This window comes from Aotus nancymaae, unplaced genomic scaffold (genome assembly GCF_030222135.1).
Source record: "Aotus nancymaae isolate 86718 unplaced genomic scaffold, 86718_ANA_hifiasm-v0.15.2.pri h1tg000004l, whole genome shotgun sequence".
NCBI lineage: Eukaryota > Metazoa > Chordata > Mammalia > Primates > Aotidae > Aotus > Aotus nancymaae.
The window spans coordinates 19,023,792-19,042,828 of NW_026988415.1; the positions used below are offsets into that span (position 1 = coordinate 19,023,792).

Below are 19,037 nucleotides of genomic sequence, written 5' to 3' on the forward strand. Positions count from 1 at the left end.
CTCATTGGCTCAGAAAGCAAGTCCAGGCTGTGGCTAATGCCTTTAATCCCAGCATTTTGGAAGGCCAAGGCAGGCCAATCACCTGAGGTCAAGAGTTCAAGACCAGTCTGGCCAACATGGCGAAACTCTGTCTCTACTAAAAAATACAAAAATTAGCTGGGTGTGGTGGCAGGTGCCTGTAATCCCAGTTACTCAGGAGGTTGAGGCAGGGGGAATTATCTGAACCCTGGAGGTGAAGGTTGCAGTGAACTTAGATCGCGCCACTGCACTCCAGCCTGGACGACAGAGCAAGACCCTGTCTCAAAACAAACCAAAACAAACAAACAAAAAAAGCAAGTCCAAACTGTTGTGCCTGATGCACAAGTCCTCCCCAACCTCAGCTCCCACTAGCACTGCTCAGCTGTCCTTGGCCCAGACCCCCCAGTTGTCCTCTTGTCCAACTTCCAAGGTCATTCCTGCCCTGCTGCTTTTGCCCACTCCTGTCCCCTTTACCAATCCAAGCCTTACACATTATTTAACAGACAAAACAAGTCTAATCATTTTCCTGTGAACCCTCCCTGATAATGAATACATAATGCTCTCACTTCCCATGGCACAACCTCACACTTGGTGATGTTGTCGTCTACTTTTTGTTTGCATATAGTTTCAGTGTGTACATCATTCCTGCAACTAGATCATAGGGTCTCTGAACACAGGGAACGTGTCCTCTTGTAACATTTCTTCCATAGCACCTAGCAAAGGTCTGGGGACATGACCTGATAGATATTTGTTGCTTGAGCCCTCCCCATCCAAGAAAGGGTGGGGGTGGGGGTCACAGTGGGAACAACCTTAGGATTCAAGACGGATTGTGAAAAATAGGAAGCAGAATCTAACTATTCTGGAAGTAATCAGGCTCATTGGGCAAACTACCTTTTTTTTAGACACAGTTTCACTCTGTCACCTAGGCTGGAGTGCAGTGGCACAATCTTGGCCCACTGCAACCTCCGCCACCTGGGTTCAAGTGATTCTCCTGCCTCAGCCTCCTGAGTAGCTGGGATTACAGGCATGCACCACCATGCCTGGCTAATTTTTGTATTATTAGTAGAGACTGGTTTTCGTCATGTAGGCCAGGCTGGTCTCGAGCTCCTGACCTGAAGTGATCTGCCCACCTCAGCTTTCCAAAGTCTTGGTATTACAGGTGTGAGCCACTGCGTCTGGCCATACTTTTTATTTTTAAACTGGAAAACAGGGAGAGAGTAGCCTATCTGGACATTCAAGGCGTGTATCTAGGGAACCTAGGAAATGCTGATGAGCCCACATCTCCTTTCAAGACTTCTCTAGCACTTCGCCTGCACTTGCTCTCTAGAAAAACATTTCTGGCCTGTGTCCTATCCCCACCAGGTGTTTCTGCCTACTGATTACACTGAGTGAGAGAATGAATTAGTTCTGAAGAAGTGACTCAAATGATGAGAATTTCAGAGAGCCTAGAAAGCTGGTAGGGGGTGTGCCCTGGCGTGAGAATGTCACTCTAGTAGGGCAAACTTCCCTGTTCTCCTCATCACAATCAGGAATGTCTTAGAGGAAAGCAAGACAAAAAGCCATGTGATAATCTATACAAATTTTATTTTGATATCAATTTGTATGGAAACAAGCAGGTGTCAGCATTATGCAGGCACAGAAAAAAGGGAAGAAAAAACTCCAGTGATAATTTATCTTGTATTTACACCATTTGGTTTCAACAAGGACAGGAAGCTTTACTGTTAGCTTCCTGTGGGAACTCCAGTTTCTGCACCTTCCCCTGCTGCCTCTCAGCATCACGATACAGAAGGGATTTCTGGGCCTTCAATCGGCAAGCCAGGCACATGAAAATTGACTCCACATTCTGGCTCTCTTTGGGGTCCTTGGCCGAAGTCTCAAACAAGAGCATGTTGTGGGCATCGGCAAATTTCAGAGCTAAGTTGGAGGGCACCTGGATCTGTTCCCTCAAGTCACACTTGTTGCCAACAAGCACTTTGGGGACTAGTGGGGGCACCGCATGCCCATTGCATTCTTGGATCCACATTTTGAGGTTGGTGAATGATGTCATCTTGGTGACGTCATAGACGAAGACCACGGCATGTACATTGCGGTAGTAATGCTCGACCATGCTTTTGCGGAAACGTTCCTGACCTGCTGTGTCCCACACCTGAACCTGGAAGATACAAAAACCCAAACGTAGAGTCAGAAAAGGAAATGTGAACAGAGAGGAGAAAACATGGCTCTGTAGCATTATAAAAATGAGGTGGGCTGGGTGCAGTGGCTCACGCCTGTAATTCCAGCACTTTGGGAGGCCAAGGTGGGCAGATCATGAGGTCAGGAGATCGAGACCATCCTGACTGAGATGGTGAAACCCTGTCTCTACTAAAAATACAAAAAATTAGCTGGGCGTGGTGGCATGCGCCTGTAGTCCCAGCCACTCGGGAAGCTGAGGCAGGATAATCACTTGAACTCGGGAGGCAGAGGTTGCAGTGAGCCAAGATCACACCACTGCACTCCAGCCTGGGCGACAGAGAGAGGCTCCATCAAAAAAAAAAAAAAAAAAATGGAGTGACAAGCCGTGACGCAGGAAGTGGTTCTTTGACAGATGAGCAGAATTGACTTATCAAAGCATAAAGAGAAGTTTCAGGATTTGTCAAGTTTTTCTTAAGATTGTTAACTGAAAATATCGAGTTAAAAAAACTTAAGATTTTTAGTTGAAAAACTGGTTTGTAAATTGGCCAACATTTCTGGAGAGCAATTTGGCAATATTATCAAGAACCTCAAAAATGTTCATACCTCTTAGGACCTGTAATCTCATTTCCAGAAATATATACAAAAGAAATAGGAATGTGGTCAAAATTTTGTACAAATGTCTTCCAGTGTTATTTAGAACTTTTTAAAACACAGGGAAAACCTAAATGTTCAACAGAAGAGGAATAGCTAAAGTTTATATCTATATAGTGGAGCTGGGTGCATTGGGTCACGCCTGTAATCCCAGCACTTTGGGAAGCCAAGGCGGGTGGATCACCTGAGGTCAGGAATTCAAGACCAGCCTGGCTAACATGGTCAAACCCCATCTCTACTAAAAATACAAAAATTAGCTGGGCCTGGTGGCGCACACCTGTAGTCCCAGCTACTCGGGAGGCGGAGACCTGAGAATCACTTGAACCCGGGTGGTGGAGGTAGCAGTGAGCTGAGATCATGCCACTGCACTCCAGCCTGGGTGACACAGTGAGACTTAGTCTCAAATAAATAGATAAATAAAAATAAAAATGAAAATATATCTGTACAGTGGGATATTATGCAGCCATTAAAATAATGTTTTTAAAGACTAAATTTGTGAAAGAAATGCTCACAAAATACAAGTGAAAATGCAGGATACAACATTTTTCATATGCTATGGTCTCAATTTTTTTAAATGTTAAAAATAAACATATGCAAAGCACAGACTGGAAGTGTACACATCAGAACATTAATGGTTATTTATGAGCAATGAGACTATAGGTGGTATATACATTTTTTCATTACTTTTTTTTTTTTTTAAGACAGAATCTCGCTCTGTCACCCAGGCTGGAGTGCAATGGCACAGTCTCGGCTCACTGCAACCTCCACCTCCCGAGTTCAAGCTATTCCCCTGCCTCAGCCTCCCGAGTAGCTGGGATTACAGGCACCTCCCACCACACCCAGCTAATGTTTGTATTTTTAGTAGAGATGGGAATTCACCATGTTGGCCAGGCTGATCTTGAACTCCTGACCTCAAATGATCGAGCCTCCCAAAGTGCTGGGATTACAGGAGTGAGCCATCGTGCCCAGCCTCCAATTTATTTGTAAGTTTACTTTTTTGTTATGTAAAAGGTAACTTAATTCACTGGATTTTTCTTCTGTATTTCAGCTTTTGGGATAAAGGACAAATTATGAAGGAAAAAGCTGCTATCTGTAACATATGCGAAGACACAACTCCCAGGAGATATACATTCAGCCCAATCTATTTCCCTTTATATATTCAACGTCTTGGACAAGGGAGATTCATGCTCAGAATGATGGTCCCAAGGCCCTACACAATTCTCAGTTATCAAAGAAAATTTGATTATGGCCACTAATTGACTGCTATGGCTCTTAAAACGAAGTATAGCCTTTATTTGGAGTTAGCAGTCAGTAAGTATAATCTAGTAAATATAATTGAATCTGCCGGCTGAGTGAAGATTTTACAGGGCCCTGGAGTCATCATTCCATATATCAGTTTTCATTGTGCAGGCTCTCCGTCATCTCCCTCTATTGACATGGCTTCCAAGTTCCTCTGGCAAGACCTTCAGATTGACCCCTTCTTCTATTCTGATTTCTGTGTCCCTCGGCCCTCAGCCAGCCTTTCCTCTCCTCACTTTTGGACTACAGCAAAGTATCAATGCAGTGTCTCCTGAGTACTGCTTTCTTTTTTAGTTCTTCTTTTTTTTTTTTTTTGAGATGGACTCTAACTCTTGTCACCCAGGCTAGAGTGCAGTGGCGTGATCTCAGCTCACTGCAGCCTCCACCATCAAGGTTCAAGCAATTCTCCTGCTTCAGCCTCCCAAGTAGCTGGGATTACAGGCATGTGCCACTGCGTCTTGCTAACTTTTGTATTTTTAGTAGAGACAGGGTTTCATTATGTTGGCCAGGCTGGTCTCAAACTCCTGAGCTCAGGTGATCCACCTGCCTCAGCCTCCGAAAGTGCTGGGATTACAGGCATGAGTCCCCGCACCTGGTCTCTGAATACTGCTTTCTGACTAGCTTTCCTCAATCCCTGCTGGTATCAGCATGCCATCCACCTCTTCAGGAAACGACTGTAGCCCTCTACTGCATGTGCCATCACATGGACTCCACAAATGAAATTCTGTGCCATAATTTGACCCTTCCTAACCTGGTTTCAAACTACTCAGCTACACCTGGTTGATTCCCTCCTCTGTACCATGGGTTGTGCTAGTCTACTCTTTCCCTATAGAATCGCCTGACCCATCATTGCCCTATCCAGATCTCACCCGTTCTTCAAGGTGCAGTTCATGCCTCTGGCTTGTTCCTCAAACCTTTGCCAACTTCCCTTCAGTTCTCTTTTCTTAGGAATCTCTGTTGCACTTTGAGTCTGCATCTTACCATTTCAAATAGATTTATGTTTTCTAATTGTCTCGTCAGTGCTCTTGGCAGCTCTCCAGCAAGACTGTGAGCAGTTTTTTCTGCATCAGACCACACTCGTCACTGAGGTTGTCATCATCATCATTATCAGCAGCAGCCATGTTATCAAAAGGCAGTGATGGCCTGAACCACTAAAACTACAAACAGTCTGGGATCCTAGGTAGCTGCCAAGATGATTTCAGAGGGAACGTCTGACCGTGAGCACACAGAAAAAACACAAGTCTTCAAAGACTGATTTGCTTCTGCAGGCAGAGACAGAAAAGGTTTTCATTTCTTCCCGTTCTCCATGGTATTCCGAACAGGAAGAAAGAGAAAGCAGACCACCAGAGTAATGGAGTTCAGTAAGAAGACAGCAGGCATAGCCCAGAAATTTCATTACAACTTGGCTCCTGATCCCCACTCCCCACCCCACCCCCTAGAAGTCTTAACTCTTGCCTCTTGCCTCTGAAGAAGGCTGAATCCCTACCAGCCCTCAGGCATGTGGCAGATGCTTTAACACCATGAGCTCAGGACTCTAAAAATACCTGCCACTAGCAGGAACACGGGTGGGAGTGTGTGAGGTGTTTGAGACTGAGTGAGGTTGGCCATTTGGCTTTTCTTTGTCTTCATAATTGCATACGCCACCCAAGTTGCCGGAACTGCCAGGAGGGCCCTCACTGCTGGAGACCTCTTCGGCCTTTCCAACACTATTGGGAGCCTTGATGCTTTTATTTGGAAGCTCTGAATTTAAACTGCAGGCACTGCTCCCTTCCAGATCTTTATAAACCCCACCCTGCGTTCTTTGCAGACGTGTCTGCGGTGAGAGGGGGGCCAGGAAGCAGGCTGCTCACAGCAGAAAATAGAAGCAGTGGTGTGGCCTCAGAACCATCAGAAAGGAAGATCACAGCACGCAGGCTCCCTAAACACACGAAATGATCTCCTTTAACAAAATAAATTCAGACAGGGTCTCACTCTGTCGCCCAGATCGGAGTGCAGTGGCACAATCTCGGCTTATTGTGGCCTCAACTTCCCCAGGCTCAGGTGATCCTCCCACCTCAGCCTCCCGAGTAGCTGGGACTACAGGAACACACCCCCACCTACACCAGGCTAATTTTTGTATTTTTGGTAGAGATGGGATTTCCCCATGTTACCCAGGCTGGTCTTGAACTCCTGGGCTCAAGTGATCTGCCCCCCTGGTCTGTCTCTCTCTGTCTCTCTGTCTCTCTGTCTGTCTCTCTGTCTCTCTCTCTCTCTCTCTTTTTCCACACAAGATCTCATTGTGTCACCCAGGCTGGAGTGCAGTGGCGCAATCATGGGTCACTGCAGCCTCAACCTCCTAGGCACAAGCCATCCTCCCTCCTCAGCCTTCCGAGTATCTGGGACTACAGGCACACACTACCACATCCAGCTAATTTTCATTTTTTTTTTATTTCGTACAGATAGGATCCTCCCTATGTTGCCCAGGCTGGTCTGGAACTCCTGGATTCAGCAATCATCCTGCCTCAGCCTCCCAAAGTGCTGGCATTACAAGCATGAGCCACCTTGCCTAGCAGTGATCTCATTTTGTTTGAGAGTTAGGTGTTCCTGTTCTCAGCATCTTCATAAACTCCTGTGCCCCCGCCAGGCAGTGAAAGCATCTCCTTCCTCTTTTGCAGCTGCCTCTCCTCTCACCCTTTCCTCCCTTCCTGTGGGCACCACATGCATACAGTGGATGGGGTGAAGACTGCCTCTTAGCCACATACATGCACCCCAGGTCCTTGTTTCTCTCAGATGGCCAGTGGGGTATAGTGGAGTCAAATCAGCTTGGGTGCAGATCTTGGCCCAAGTCATGTACTAGTTAGGTATCCTTAGGTAAGTTACTTTCTCTGTCTTCAGTGTCGTCATCTGGTAAGTGATGGTAACAATAGTAATCAGGTAGGGATGCTGTGAGGATTAGTATTCCTCGTAAGTACATGACCCAGTGCCTAATACACACTCTCCCTTCTTTCATGGCCCGAAACCTCCACCATTAAGTCTAGATGGGCTGCAACTTGAACAGGCACTGTTGGAAAGGCAGCAAGCATCCCAGCTCTTCTGCGGAGAAGCTGAGTAAACACCATACACATCTTTTAACCTCCCTGAACTGAGCCTTATTTTTCTCATCTCTACAATGGGACCTTGATTCTCCTATGGTCGCTGGGATGATCCAGTGAAATAACACATGAGAAAGGGCTTTTGGAAGATGTCGAGTATTCTGCAAATATTAGTTGTTTCTCTGGTCTCAGAAAGACCATCAAGCCCTCTTCTGTTGGTATGGTTCCCGTGTGCCCTGGGCCCATTGGTTTCTCATCCTGGAAAACACAGAAAGCTTGGCTTCTCGAAGGTGAGACAGATCTAAGGCACAGTCCACAATTTCAACCCAGATTCAGAGACCCTTTATCACTGCATTCCACTCTAGAGGGCAATATTCAGCCCCATAGATTGGGGGAGTTCAACAGGGGAGGTAGAATGCCAGGCAGCCAGTCTTGTTCTCTCTTCTGAGCCAGGGACTCAGGGTTATAGCCCAAGGACCCAGGAGCCTTTCAGATGTCCCCTTCAATTTGCATCCAGGACACCCGGAACCCACCTGGTTTTATTTATTTATTTATTTTTAGACAGAGTTTCACTCTTGTCACCCAAGCTGGAGTGCAATGGCGTTCTCTCAGCTCACTGCAACCTCAGCCTCCGGTTGCAGTTGCAAATTCTCCAATGGGGAGAGGGAGGAGAGAGGAATGCTGACAACAGGCCGTGGGTGGTGGTGAGGGGGCAGGCCCGAACTCATGGGGTGCTGAAGGAGGATGGAGGGGCACGGTGTGGAGAACTGCCAAAGAGAAATTTACTTTTTGAACTATTTTCTGGGTGCTAGCCCTCCCTGAGTGAGCTTCAGCAAGCCCTCCACCCCCTGCACGTGCTCTTAGCTGACAGGGGGATTTCTTTTCCCTAGGAAACATGACTGACATCTTTCTAGAGATGAGGCATGAATGTCCTTTTGTTGGAGGCCAATGGGGGAGGGTAGAAATGCAAAAAAAAAAAAAAAAGGAGACAGATACATCTGTAACCTTTGGAGGTGCCCCAGTGGATGATGGGAAAAGTTTAAAAGAAACCTCTTTTCAACTAGCTGGACTGTCCCATCTGCATCTAAGATCCACTCACAAAGCTGACACAGAGAATGGCAAAGGAGGACAGAGACCAAGAGAAACTCACACACAGAAAGCAGCAGCAAGGGAGACAGAGAAACTCACACTGATGGATAATTAACCATTAAGCTAACTGGCAGAAGATAGAAGCTCAGAAGCCCTAAAGAAGACATGATGTCATTCTGACTGCAGGCAGCTTCCGAGGAACACTTAGCTCAGCCTCCATCCACTTGATAATGTAACATAGGAAGGTGTTTTTTTTTCCCCCAGTGATCAGCAGAGGAACAGAAATTCACAGTCCTGAGCTGTACCTGCCCATAGCCACAGCTGACCTACAGTTTGAATGGTCCCCAGGGCTGGGGCACAGGGAGTGCCCAGCCTGTGAAAGGAACCAATATTATAGACAGAAGTGCAGCTTCCATGCAAATTTACAAAGAATGGTTCAAAAATTAATTTCTTAATTGCCGGGCGCTGTGGCTCACGTCTGTAATACCAGCACTTTGGGAGGCTGAGGCAGGCAGATCACAAGGTCAGGAGATCGAGACCATCCTGACCAACATGGTGAAACCCCGTCTCTACTAAAGATACAAAAATTAGCTGGGTATGGTGGCAGATGCCTGTAATCCCAGCTACTCGGGAGGCTGAGGCAGGAGAATCGCTTGAACCCAGGAGGCGGAGGTTGCAGTGAGCCGAGATTGCGCCACTGCACTCCAGCCCAGTGACAGAGTAAGATTCTGTCTCCAAAAAAATAACAAGTTTCTTAGCCTCCTCTCTACTATATACCCTCCCCTCCCCCCACACACACACCCCTTTTCAGCATTTTCCAATGCATTTAGGAGACAGACTAAATTTAGCTACATCTGTAGGTGACAGACACACCATAGTCATTAAGGGAAGCTCCACCCTTCCTTTGGGGTTGGGGATGCCTCCACCCTTCCTAGGCTGATGTCGGGAAAGACTGTCAGCTATCCCTTATGATGTCCTTCTGGGTCCTTGTCATAGATAACCTGTGGGTTGGATGGATCATGAAGCTAGGCTGGAGGGAGAATTTTGTGCTCTTCTAAGCCAGGCAGCATGATGTGTGGAAAGAGCACCAGAAAGGGAATTAGGAGACCTGAGTTCTAGGCCTGGCCCTGTGTAATCTTGGGCAAGTCACTTTCCCTCTCTGAGTCTCAGTTTCTTATCTGAAGGAGGAAGACATTGGATTACAGAATCTGTAAAGTCTCTTTTATCTCTGAACATTCTCTGACTCTCATATCTGAGTTGAGACAGTCAAGGTGCAAAAAGTAAACCCAGGGCTGAGCGCAGTGGCTCACGCCTGTAATCCCAGCACTTTGGGAGGCCGAGGCAGGTGGATCACCTGAGGTCAGGAGTTCGAGACCAGCCTGGCCAACATGGAGAAACCCCATGTCTACTAAAAATATAAAAATTAGGTGTGTTGGTGGGTGCCTGTAATCCCACCTACTTGGGAGGCTGAGGCAGGATAATTGCTTGAACACAGGAGGCTGAAGCTGCAGTGAGCTGAGATCCCACCATTGCACTCCAGCTTGGGTGACAAGAGCGAAACTCCATCTCAAAAAAAAAAAAAAGTAAAACCAGGTGGGTTCTGTGTGTCCTGGATGCAAATTGAAGGGGACATCTGAAAGGCTCCTGGGTCCTTGGGCTATAACCCTGAGTCCTTGGTCTATAACCCTGAGTCCTTGGTCTAGAAGAGAGAGCAAGACTAGCTGCCTGGCATTCTACCTCCACCTGTCAAACTCCCCCAATCTAGGGGACCGAATATTGTCCTCTAGAGTGGAATGTCGTGGTAAAGGGTATGGTCTCTGAATGTGGGTTGAAATTGTGGCCCTGTCACAGGAAAGGCAGGATAGTGAGGTGGCGAAGTGCTTGGGCTCAAGAGTCAAAGACCGAAGCTCAGATCCATGTGCCATTGTGTTATTTCATCTCTCTCAGTCTCAACCTCCTTATCTATAAAATGGGAATGATAATAATAGTGCTGATTTCATAAAGCTGCTGTGAGGAGCAAATAAGATAATGCATGGAAAGTGCCTAGCCTGGGCTCTTTGCTTATTCAATATGTACAAGTTATTATTATTATCATTATTGCCTACTCATTGGAGGCTTTTCTTGGTGTTCACACAATTGTGTTCATCAGGACTCAACTGCAAATGCTGTGATGGGGTGGGGGTGGGAAACATAATGATTGGAGACAGCACATGGGGCTTCCCCCTAGGGATGGCCTTGATAATTAATTAGAGCGTGGCTCCAACTACACCAAATCAGTTGTCCCTAGCAGGGGTTCATGTATGTGTTACCCTGGGACACAGGGAGGCCGCCCAGAAGAGGCCACACCCTTGCTGTTGGACTGAGAAGAGCTGGCTGAGACCTCCTACCACTCTCCTGCAAGGGCTGGTATGTTACAGCCCAACAGCCTTCTATTGCTGGCTGTGGTCTAGGGTGACCTCGGACTGTCACATTGGACTTTTCTCTCTCTCCCAAAGGGAGAAGCCTTTGGCAGTCATCTCCAAGCATGGCTTTGGCACGTATTCCTTGAACAACTTCAGGCTAGCCAGAGTGTGAGGCCAAATCTTTTCCTATCTAGATCACGTGCTAGCTGCCAGGCTCTGCCGTCTTCCCACAGACATGCTGGTCTCTCGCCTGCCAGCTCTGGCCCTGAGATTGCAGCAGATTTACAAGAGGCAGGGTCACCATCTCCCCACTCCCATGTGCCACTTTGAGTTCCTTCGGAATCTGCCCTCACAGGACTCCTCCATGAGCAGTGTCACAAGGCTTTGTCCTCTTGAAAATATCATCTTCCCAAAAAAAGCCTTTATTAAGCACTTATCTGCATGTGGTGTTGTGCTGAGTTCTGTTTCTTGTGAGTCACACTGTCACAGGCTCTGCCCTCTGGGAAAAAGTCCGGAATCTTTGGCAGAGACTATAAAATCCAGTTTGGTTAAGTACTGGGGTGTTGGAAGAGAAGAAATGGTTTAAAAATTCCCCCAAGGCCACTGGGTGGTGACTCTTCCACTCGTATTCATCTCCCATTCCTCTTCCTAGCTTCCTCCTCCCTCCTTTAGATCCCCAAATACCTCCTTTTTCTCCATCTAAATTTCAGATGGACTTATTCCCCACCTTTTAAATCCAGGGAACTCTTTAGCTCATTGTAACACTTGATTTTAAGCAAATAAGAGCATTAAATATTAAGGTTTTTGAGGGTTTAAGAGCCCATCTGTAAAGATATTTCTACTTTGGGTTACAAAGGCATGTTTTAGGAATTCTAGAATATTATAGCCTTACATTAAAGAAGCTAGACACACACTAGGGGAAGTCCTAACCAAGCAAATGTCAACATAAGAGCCCCAGGAAAGGACAGAGACAGATATCGCCTTTGACTTTAAAAGGAAATGTAGCAATTCCCCTCCAAAATACAAGGGGACAAAAAGATCACAATTTCAAAATAATGTTCTATCTTCCTGACCCTGAGGCTCTCCCTTATCAGCACTGAGCTGTCCATCTTCCTGACATCTAGTGCGCTGGCCCAGTTTCTGAAGCCAATTTTAGAACACATTTATTTTAATAATCAAGGAGTCAGGACTCTTACACAGTTTCAAGTGTTTCATCAGTCACTCAGCTCTTCTCTCCATGTCTCTCAGAAGAGGGGCCTTATGGTCACTGTGGCTGTTTGACCAGCAAGAAGGAGGCTTACTGTCACCCTGACTCTGCGTAGGGTCCAACCACAGGCTCAAGGAAAGACCAGCTGTGAGCCTAGAGTTGTCTTCAGTGATCCAGTGCCTTTATAAAGGCCCCCTCTGCTCCCTGACACACAAAGTTGCCCTTGTTATGTCTTCCCTCCCGCCATCTCCTGCACACTGACATATTCCTGTCATCTCAGGTTTCTACCTTTTCTGAATGAACGGTGAGCACAAATGGTCAGACAAGAATATTTGCACTTCGCCTATTACATAAACTTATGGAGGGGGAGGATTGAGCATTTCCCTGGGCCCCCGGTTAAATCACTCTGCATTTTTACAAAGACCTTCTGAAGACAATACCAACAGAATGAATAAGGAGCAGTTCTTGTATTAGATACCCCAGACAAGTAAAGAAGATACCATTCCAGGGGCCCTGTTCCAAATGAACAAGTTTTGTCAATTACAAAGGGCTGGCTGGTGACCCTGCCTCAATTTCTTCAAAAGGGCTCATGGCTTTCTGCCAGAGCCACTCCACTCCACCCCATCTCAACTCAGTCCTAATCTTAACTTTCAGCTGCAATTTAAAATAAAACAGCTTTTTCATTCTCCATGAATTTCCATCCTTTCCTTCCCTCTAATGCCTTGAGGCTTAGCCAAAGTGGGGTTTTGCAGCCTATCGGCACCCAAGAGGTAGAAGAGACCTCAGGATGTGTAAAGTGCTTTGGGATCCATCCCACAGACTAGGACCCAGAGATGCCTCCTGCCTCCCTCTGCCCACAGGTGCCGCTGCTCTGGCTAGGGGTCAAGGATGGGATCCAACATGCTTTTCCTGGCAGGACCTGTCAGGCAGGGGAAAAGGGTAAGAATGCCACTATTCTTGCCCTCCCTAAAAAATTGAGTGAGGTGGGGATGGGGCCCCGCTGAGAGAGGTGAAAAGGGGTGAGGAGGGGCTGAGGGTCTTTGGCTCAGCAAGAGGCGAAACCGCCACACGCTGGACGCTGGGCTAGAGCTATGCCTCGGGCGAGGTCCCCTCCCAGGTCCCTCCCTTCCCGGACCTGACCCCCTGGATCACCTTGATCTTTTCGCCCTCGATTTCCACTGTCTTCTCCCTGAAGTCCACGCCGATGGTGGCTTCAGTCTTGTCTGGGAAGGTACCCCCGCAGAAGCGGAAGGTCAGGCAGGTCTTGCCCACGTTGGAGTCCCCAATCACGATGATTTTGAAGATGCGAATCTGCACGTACTGGTCCAGCGACGAGTCGAGCTCCAGGGATGCCAGGCCGGCGGCTGAGGTGGGCTGCAGGCTCCCATGGCCCAGGATGGGCTGCGCCATCTCCCCCGGACCGGACCGGGGCCCCAAACCCCCTCGAGGGCTCCACACAAAGAGAACGTCCACGTTCGTGCGCTTGAGGCGAGCGAGCTCTGTGCGTGTGTGCGCGCGCGTGTGTCTGCCCGTGTGAGCGTGCGCCGGCACCGTGTGCGCGCGCGCGTGAAGGGGGTGCCTCTCACCCCGGCCCCCCTCCTCCTCCTTCAGCACACCCTTCTTGCAGCTTGGAGGCACCAACACAAAAGCTAGGGAGAGGAGGAGAGAGGGAGGAGAGTGGACGAGCTGCGAGCCTTCTGCCTGTGTGTACCCTCGGACCGGATGCTCTGGGCGAAGGACCCTACGGCGCTGCTCCAGCCGCCGCCGCGCGTCGGTCCACACCGTCCCCTGCCTGCACCCCAGGGATGGACCAGAGGGAAGAAGCCTCAGGAGGAAAGGGAGGGGGTGGGGACAGCGGCACACGCCACCCTGGGATAGACTTCTTCTTGCCCCCATTTATAAGTTTCGGGCTCCCTGCCCCGACTGGCTCAGAGAGCATAGGGTCAGCGGGCAGCGAGCGCAGCTGGGGAGGACAAAGAGCTGCACCCTAAGGCATCACTGGATCACTTCGACCTTGGAGCAACGCGACTCGGCGGGGGTGGGGTGGGGGCGGAGGCACCTCTTTCACCTCGGGAGCAGCGGACAGCTGAGCGGAGCCTTCCCGGTCCCCGTTACCCCGTCCCCTCTACCCTCACCCCCTACCCCACCCGCGCCTAGGGATAAAGGGATGCTCTGTCTTATTGAGTGAGCAGGTGCACTCGCAGGCCCCAGGCAGCCTGGGAGGGCGCTGCCAAGACACGGAGCGGGTTGTCGGGGGCCTGCACAGCTGAGAGGAGGGAGCCAGCGGGCGCGCGTGTGCGTGTGTAGGGGGTGTTACTGTTTCTGTCACGGACTTGCCAGATGTAGGGGGGCGCGTACCAGGCGCCAACCTCCCCTCATCACACCACGAGCACCCATCCTCTGAATGTTCAGGAGAGCGGCTCCTATTGGCTGCCGCAGTCGGTTGTGTTTGGCTGGCCAATGGGGAAGGCCCTCCGCGGGAGAGGGCCACACAGAGGCTAAGAGAAGGGGGGAAGCTAGTGGTGGCAGTTCCAGCAAAAGGGGACTTTCTTCCTGGGGCTAATCGTTACTGGCTCAGGTGGAGGATCTTGGGACATGGCATAAGCTCCACAGTGCCTTCCATTCCCAAGCCGTCCAGAAGGGTGGAGTTTCAGAGGGAGTTGGGAATCCCTAGGAAGGTTCACTCCCCTGCAGCTGAATGTAGAACAAAGTGGTTGGGTCTAATTTGCCAGAAGCCTAGATTATGCTTGGAAGATGATAAATGAACACAACTTCTTTGCAGTATTAGGGGGCTGCTTCCCAAAGCTTACTAATCATCTCACACAACTTGGTCATGACCGGTATTCCCTCTCCCTAAAGTGATTCGCGGGTTCAGAATTTGTTTGAAATCAACTCTACTGGGGTGCAACTTACATATGATATATGCACCCATTTGTTTGTTTTTAAGACTTTACCTCTCCCCACACATATTCCATAAGCTAAGGTAACACTGGCACACGTTGATAGCACTGACTCCTGAGTTATTGCCAATGCCATCAAGGTCAGCAGCACAGTTGAGTTGCCATCTTATTTGGGAGGCTGAGCTGCAGGAAGACTCAAACATGACCAAATCTATTTCTGCTGAGAGAAAAACAATTCAGTGAATCAGTGATACATCTGAAAGCAAATTGGAATGTGACTTCTCAAGGACGTCCAAGTTACTCAGAATGGTGCCTTCCAGTTAATAAGTTTATTAGCTGAGTTAGCAGATATATTTACAGCTAACCCTTTTCATATATGTGGGTCGCCCATTTCTAAAACCCTAGATTATACTATTCAACATTAAAACTACCCAGATGAGGATTTAATCTTAGTTGGCGAATCAAAGATCATCCTTATGAATACCAATTTTCATTATGTATCAATCATCATTGTACAGTATTTTTGGTTTTGATTAGTCTGATACCTAGTTTGCTGGATCATTTCCCTCTGTATTGGAAGCTAATGCCCCTGGTGATCTTTATCTACAGAATAGCTTTATGGGGGGGGGCAAGGTAACTATTAATTAGGCACATCCCATACACAAAGTAGAAAGGGGCTTTGCCCTTTGCCAACTCACAGTAGAATTAATGCTAACTTCCTGAGAGATATTAAAAAAAATGCACATAATAAGATTATTTAGATGTTTGCTGCTAGCAAAAACTTGTCACTGAGTCTACTTTTGTAAGGAAGAAATTTTTATTTCTGAAAATATGATATCTCAAAATGGGCTTCTTGCCCTAATAAAAGGTGTCTGTTACTTCTGTGGGGTGAGACTTTCGGAGACTTCCACTTCTATTTTTTGTGTTCATAAATTCAATGAGTATATATTGCTTTTGCAAAAAAAAGATAAAAATATAATTTTTAATTAAAAGGACAAGAAAACTACCTTATCGTACCTGTTGTGAAAAAATTAAATGTACTATACAATGCCCTTTGTGTTAATTGTGCATTATTAAATTACTGACTTTCAAATACACGCAGTTGTTTTCATAGCTATCTGATTATCATGTTTTTGACAGTGTTTTCCAGTCTCTTTCACCACCAGATATAATTTTGTACTTAATCAATCCATGTTTATTACTGGTTTTTAGAAATATCAATAAACATCAATGTCCACAAGGCTGTTAAAATATTAATATAAATAATTTTTGCCTTACTTTGGAATTGATATTTTCAATGTTTATTCCCTAAAGAAGCACTACATAAAATGTCACCCACTGCCTGCACTTCTGAACACTGATCTACTCTGCTTAATGGGTAAGGGAACCCTGGATCATTTTCACCCAAAAAAGACTACTTCTAGGTCTGGCACAGTGGCTCACATGTGTAACCCCAACACTTTGAGAGGCTGAGGCAGCAGGATTGCTTGAGCCCAGGAGTTCAAGACCAGCCTGGGCAACATAGGGAGACTCTGTTTCTAAAAAAAAAAAAAAAAAACTTCCTGGGCTAAACTTCATAAAAGAATGTCTTTGTAGGCCAGGCATGGTGGCTCATGCCGATAATCCCAGCACTTTGGGAGGTTGAGGCGGGTCCATCACCTGAGGTCAGGAGTTCAAGACCAGCCTGGCCAACATGGTGACACCCTGTCTCTACTAAAAATATAAAAATTAGCTGGGCTCGGTGGCATGTACCTGTAATCCCAGCTATTTGGGAGGCTGAGGTAGGAGAGTTGCTTGAACCTGGGAGGCAGAAGTTATAGTGAGTTGAGATCCTGGATCCTGCCACTGCACTCCAGCCTGGGCAACAGAGGGAGACTATGTCTCAAAAAAAAGAATGTCTTTGTAATTTCTTTCTTTTTCGTTTTCAAAATAGGGTCTCACTTTGTCACTCAGGCTGGAGCGCAGGGGAGCAGTCACCACTCACTGCAGCCTTGAACTCCTGGGCTCAAGCGATCCTCCCATCTGAGCTTCCTGAGTAGATAGAACCACAGGCACACACCACCACGCCTGGCTAATTAAAATAAAAAATTGTAGAGATGAGGTCTCAGTATGTTGCTCAGTCTGGTCTGGAACTCCTGGCCTCAAACAATCTTCCCAACTTGTCCTCCCAAAGTACTGGCATTACCGGCATGAGCCACTGCACCTGGCCCTGTAATTTCATTCTCTATCCCCATTCCACCACACTAAAAAAGTAACTTCATCACCTACAAAGTTAGGGCCAAATTCTTTTGCTCCACCATACTTACTTGTCCTTATCACTACTTCTTTTTCTCTTTTTTTTTTTTGAGACACTTTTGCTCCATCATCGAGGCTAGAGTGCAGTGGCACAATCTCGGCTCACTGCAGTCTCCGCCTCGCAGGTTCAAGCGATTCTCCTGCCTCAGTCTCCCTAGTAGCATGCCATGGCACCCAGCTTATTTTTGTATTTTTTGTAGAGACAAGGTTTCACCACGTTGGCCAGGCTGGTCTCAAACTCCTGGCCTAAAGTGATCCACCTGCCTCAGCCTCCCAAAGTGCTCGGGTTACAGGCATGAGCCACGGAGCCTGACCACATCAATACTTCTTAGTTTGTACTCTCTATCATTGTCCCCTGAAAATGTGCTGGGTTTTGGTTTTTCAAAATACTCCCAAGCCTTTTCATTTAACAAACAGCATGGTGCTTCCTCTAAGACACTTTACAAATATTAGTTCATTTAGTCTTCTGAACACCCTGGTGAGCCTGGTAGATGAAGAAAATGAGGCACAATTAAGTGACTTGCCCAGGTGGCAGAGCCAGGATTCAATCTGGGTTGGTCTGGATCAAAGGTCAACATGTTTAACAATGAAAAATGTTACCTTTGGTCCCAAAGTATTCATCATCTGAAGTATCATTCCTTTTCCTCCACTATTTGAATTTTGCTACTCATCCTTCAAGACACAGCTCAAATAACTTCTTGCATGAAGTTCTTCCTTAGGGGTTCCATCCCATATTCTTCTCTCTTGCTCTGTCCGGCACTACACCAGATATTATTTATTTCACTGACCGGTACATGTCAACTCCTCAACTAGACAGTGGCCACTTCCTATACAGATGCTACGTCCAAATAAACCCATTGTAAATTGAAAATATCTTAAGTCAATACTGCATTTAATATCCTGACAAACCCATTATAAAGTCAAAAAACTGTAAGTTGAACCATGGATAAGTCCAGATGCTCCTCGACTTACACGGGGTTAGGTCCTATTAAATCCATCATAAAGTAGAAAAATTGTAAGTCAAACCATTGTGAGGGGTAAGCCGGGGACCATCCGTACTTTTCATACCCACCAGAGCCCCTTTTACAGTACAATCCAAGAGGCAAGTGCTCAGTAAATACTTGTTAAATGAGTATGTAAGCCGAATCTTTGAAAAAGGCACATTTGATGTTCTGCATGCAGCCAAAACATTACTTCCAATTTAGCTTACATCTGGCAGAATCCAAACACCTAATTTACACTCAGCCCCTCACCCTACTCCCACAACTCTGAAAGTTCTGCTTAGGATTTCTCTTTCCAGAAAGTCTGAGAAGCACGAACGCTAACATCCTACTCCCAAGCACGGAATCCACAGCAGGAGACTGTGTGTATCTGCAGCACCTGGTACAGCATCTAGGACACACAAATGCACTAAAAACTAAAGGTGACAGGCGGGAAAGAGGGCGCAGAATTACTTGTCCCAGAAACGGGTTGGGTGGGAAAGAGCCAGCAACTTCTAAAAGATGGAAGAAAGTACACGCCGGATCTGAGAAGCCAGGTTCCGCGTCTCAGACTCATAAAAAAACTGGATCTGGATAATTGCAAGAGAATCAGGAAGGCTTAGGTATTTAGTAACTAGTGGCCTAAAACCAAAAGACCAAGTGCGCTGCCAGGGTTACGCTGCTGTGAGATGCTGTTATCAGTTCCCGTCACCAACACAGCGGCAGCACCAGGCGCAACCGCCAGGCAAACCAGTCCCATGAGTCCCTCCTTGGATAGCTTCCTTGACTCATTCAGTCCAACACTGTGCCACCAACTCGCGGAAACGGACTACCTAGAACGAGGGTCTTTGCGGGCGCGCGGGCAGCTAGTGCATGCGCATATCCTCCTGCCTTGCGGACCAATCGCAATGCAGCAGCGAGTGCTACGCCTGCGCAGTAGGCCTCCGGTCGCC

General features: G+C 47.3%; 1 protein-coding gene across 1 annotated transcript; it reads right to left on the reverse strand.

The window, feature by feature from the left end:
* Positions 1-1,585: 1,585 nt before the first annotated feature.
* Positions 1,586-13,420, reverse strand: RAB33A (RAB33A, member RAS oncogene family). Its single transcript, XM_012458746.2, has 2 exons — positions 13,062-13,420; positions 1,586-2,170 (listed from the first exon to the last, which is right to left on the reverse strand). Exons 1-2 carry the CDS (start codon positions 13,317-13,319, stop codon positions 1,715-1,717), a joined length of 714 nt encoding a protein of 237 aa, XP_012314169.1. The 5' UTR covers positions 13,320-13,420; the 3' UTR covers positions 1,586-1,714.
* Between the last annotated feature and the right edge of the window lie 5,617 nt (positions 13,421-19,037).

Bases quoted from the DNA above. Each gene is read 5' to 3' on its own strand.
- RAB33A (XM_012458746.2), bottom strand. From the start codon at position 13,319: ATGGCGCAGCCCATCCTGGGCCATGGGAGCCTGCAGCCCACCTCAGCC. The intron at 2,171-13,061 runs GTGATCCAGGGG...TGTATCTTCCAG, and splicing joins TCGAGGGCGAAAAGATCAAG to GTTCAGGTGTGGGACACAGC.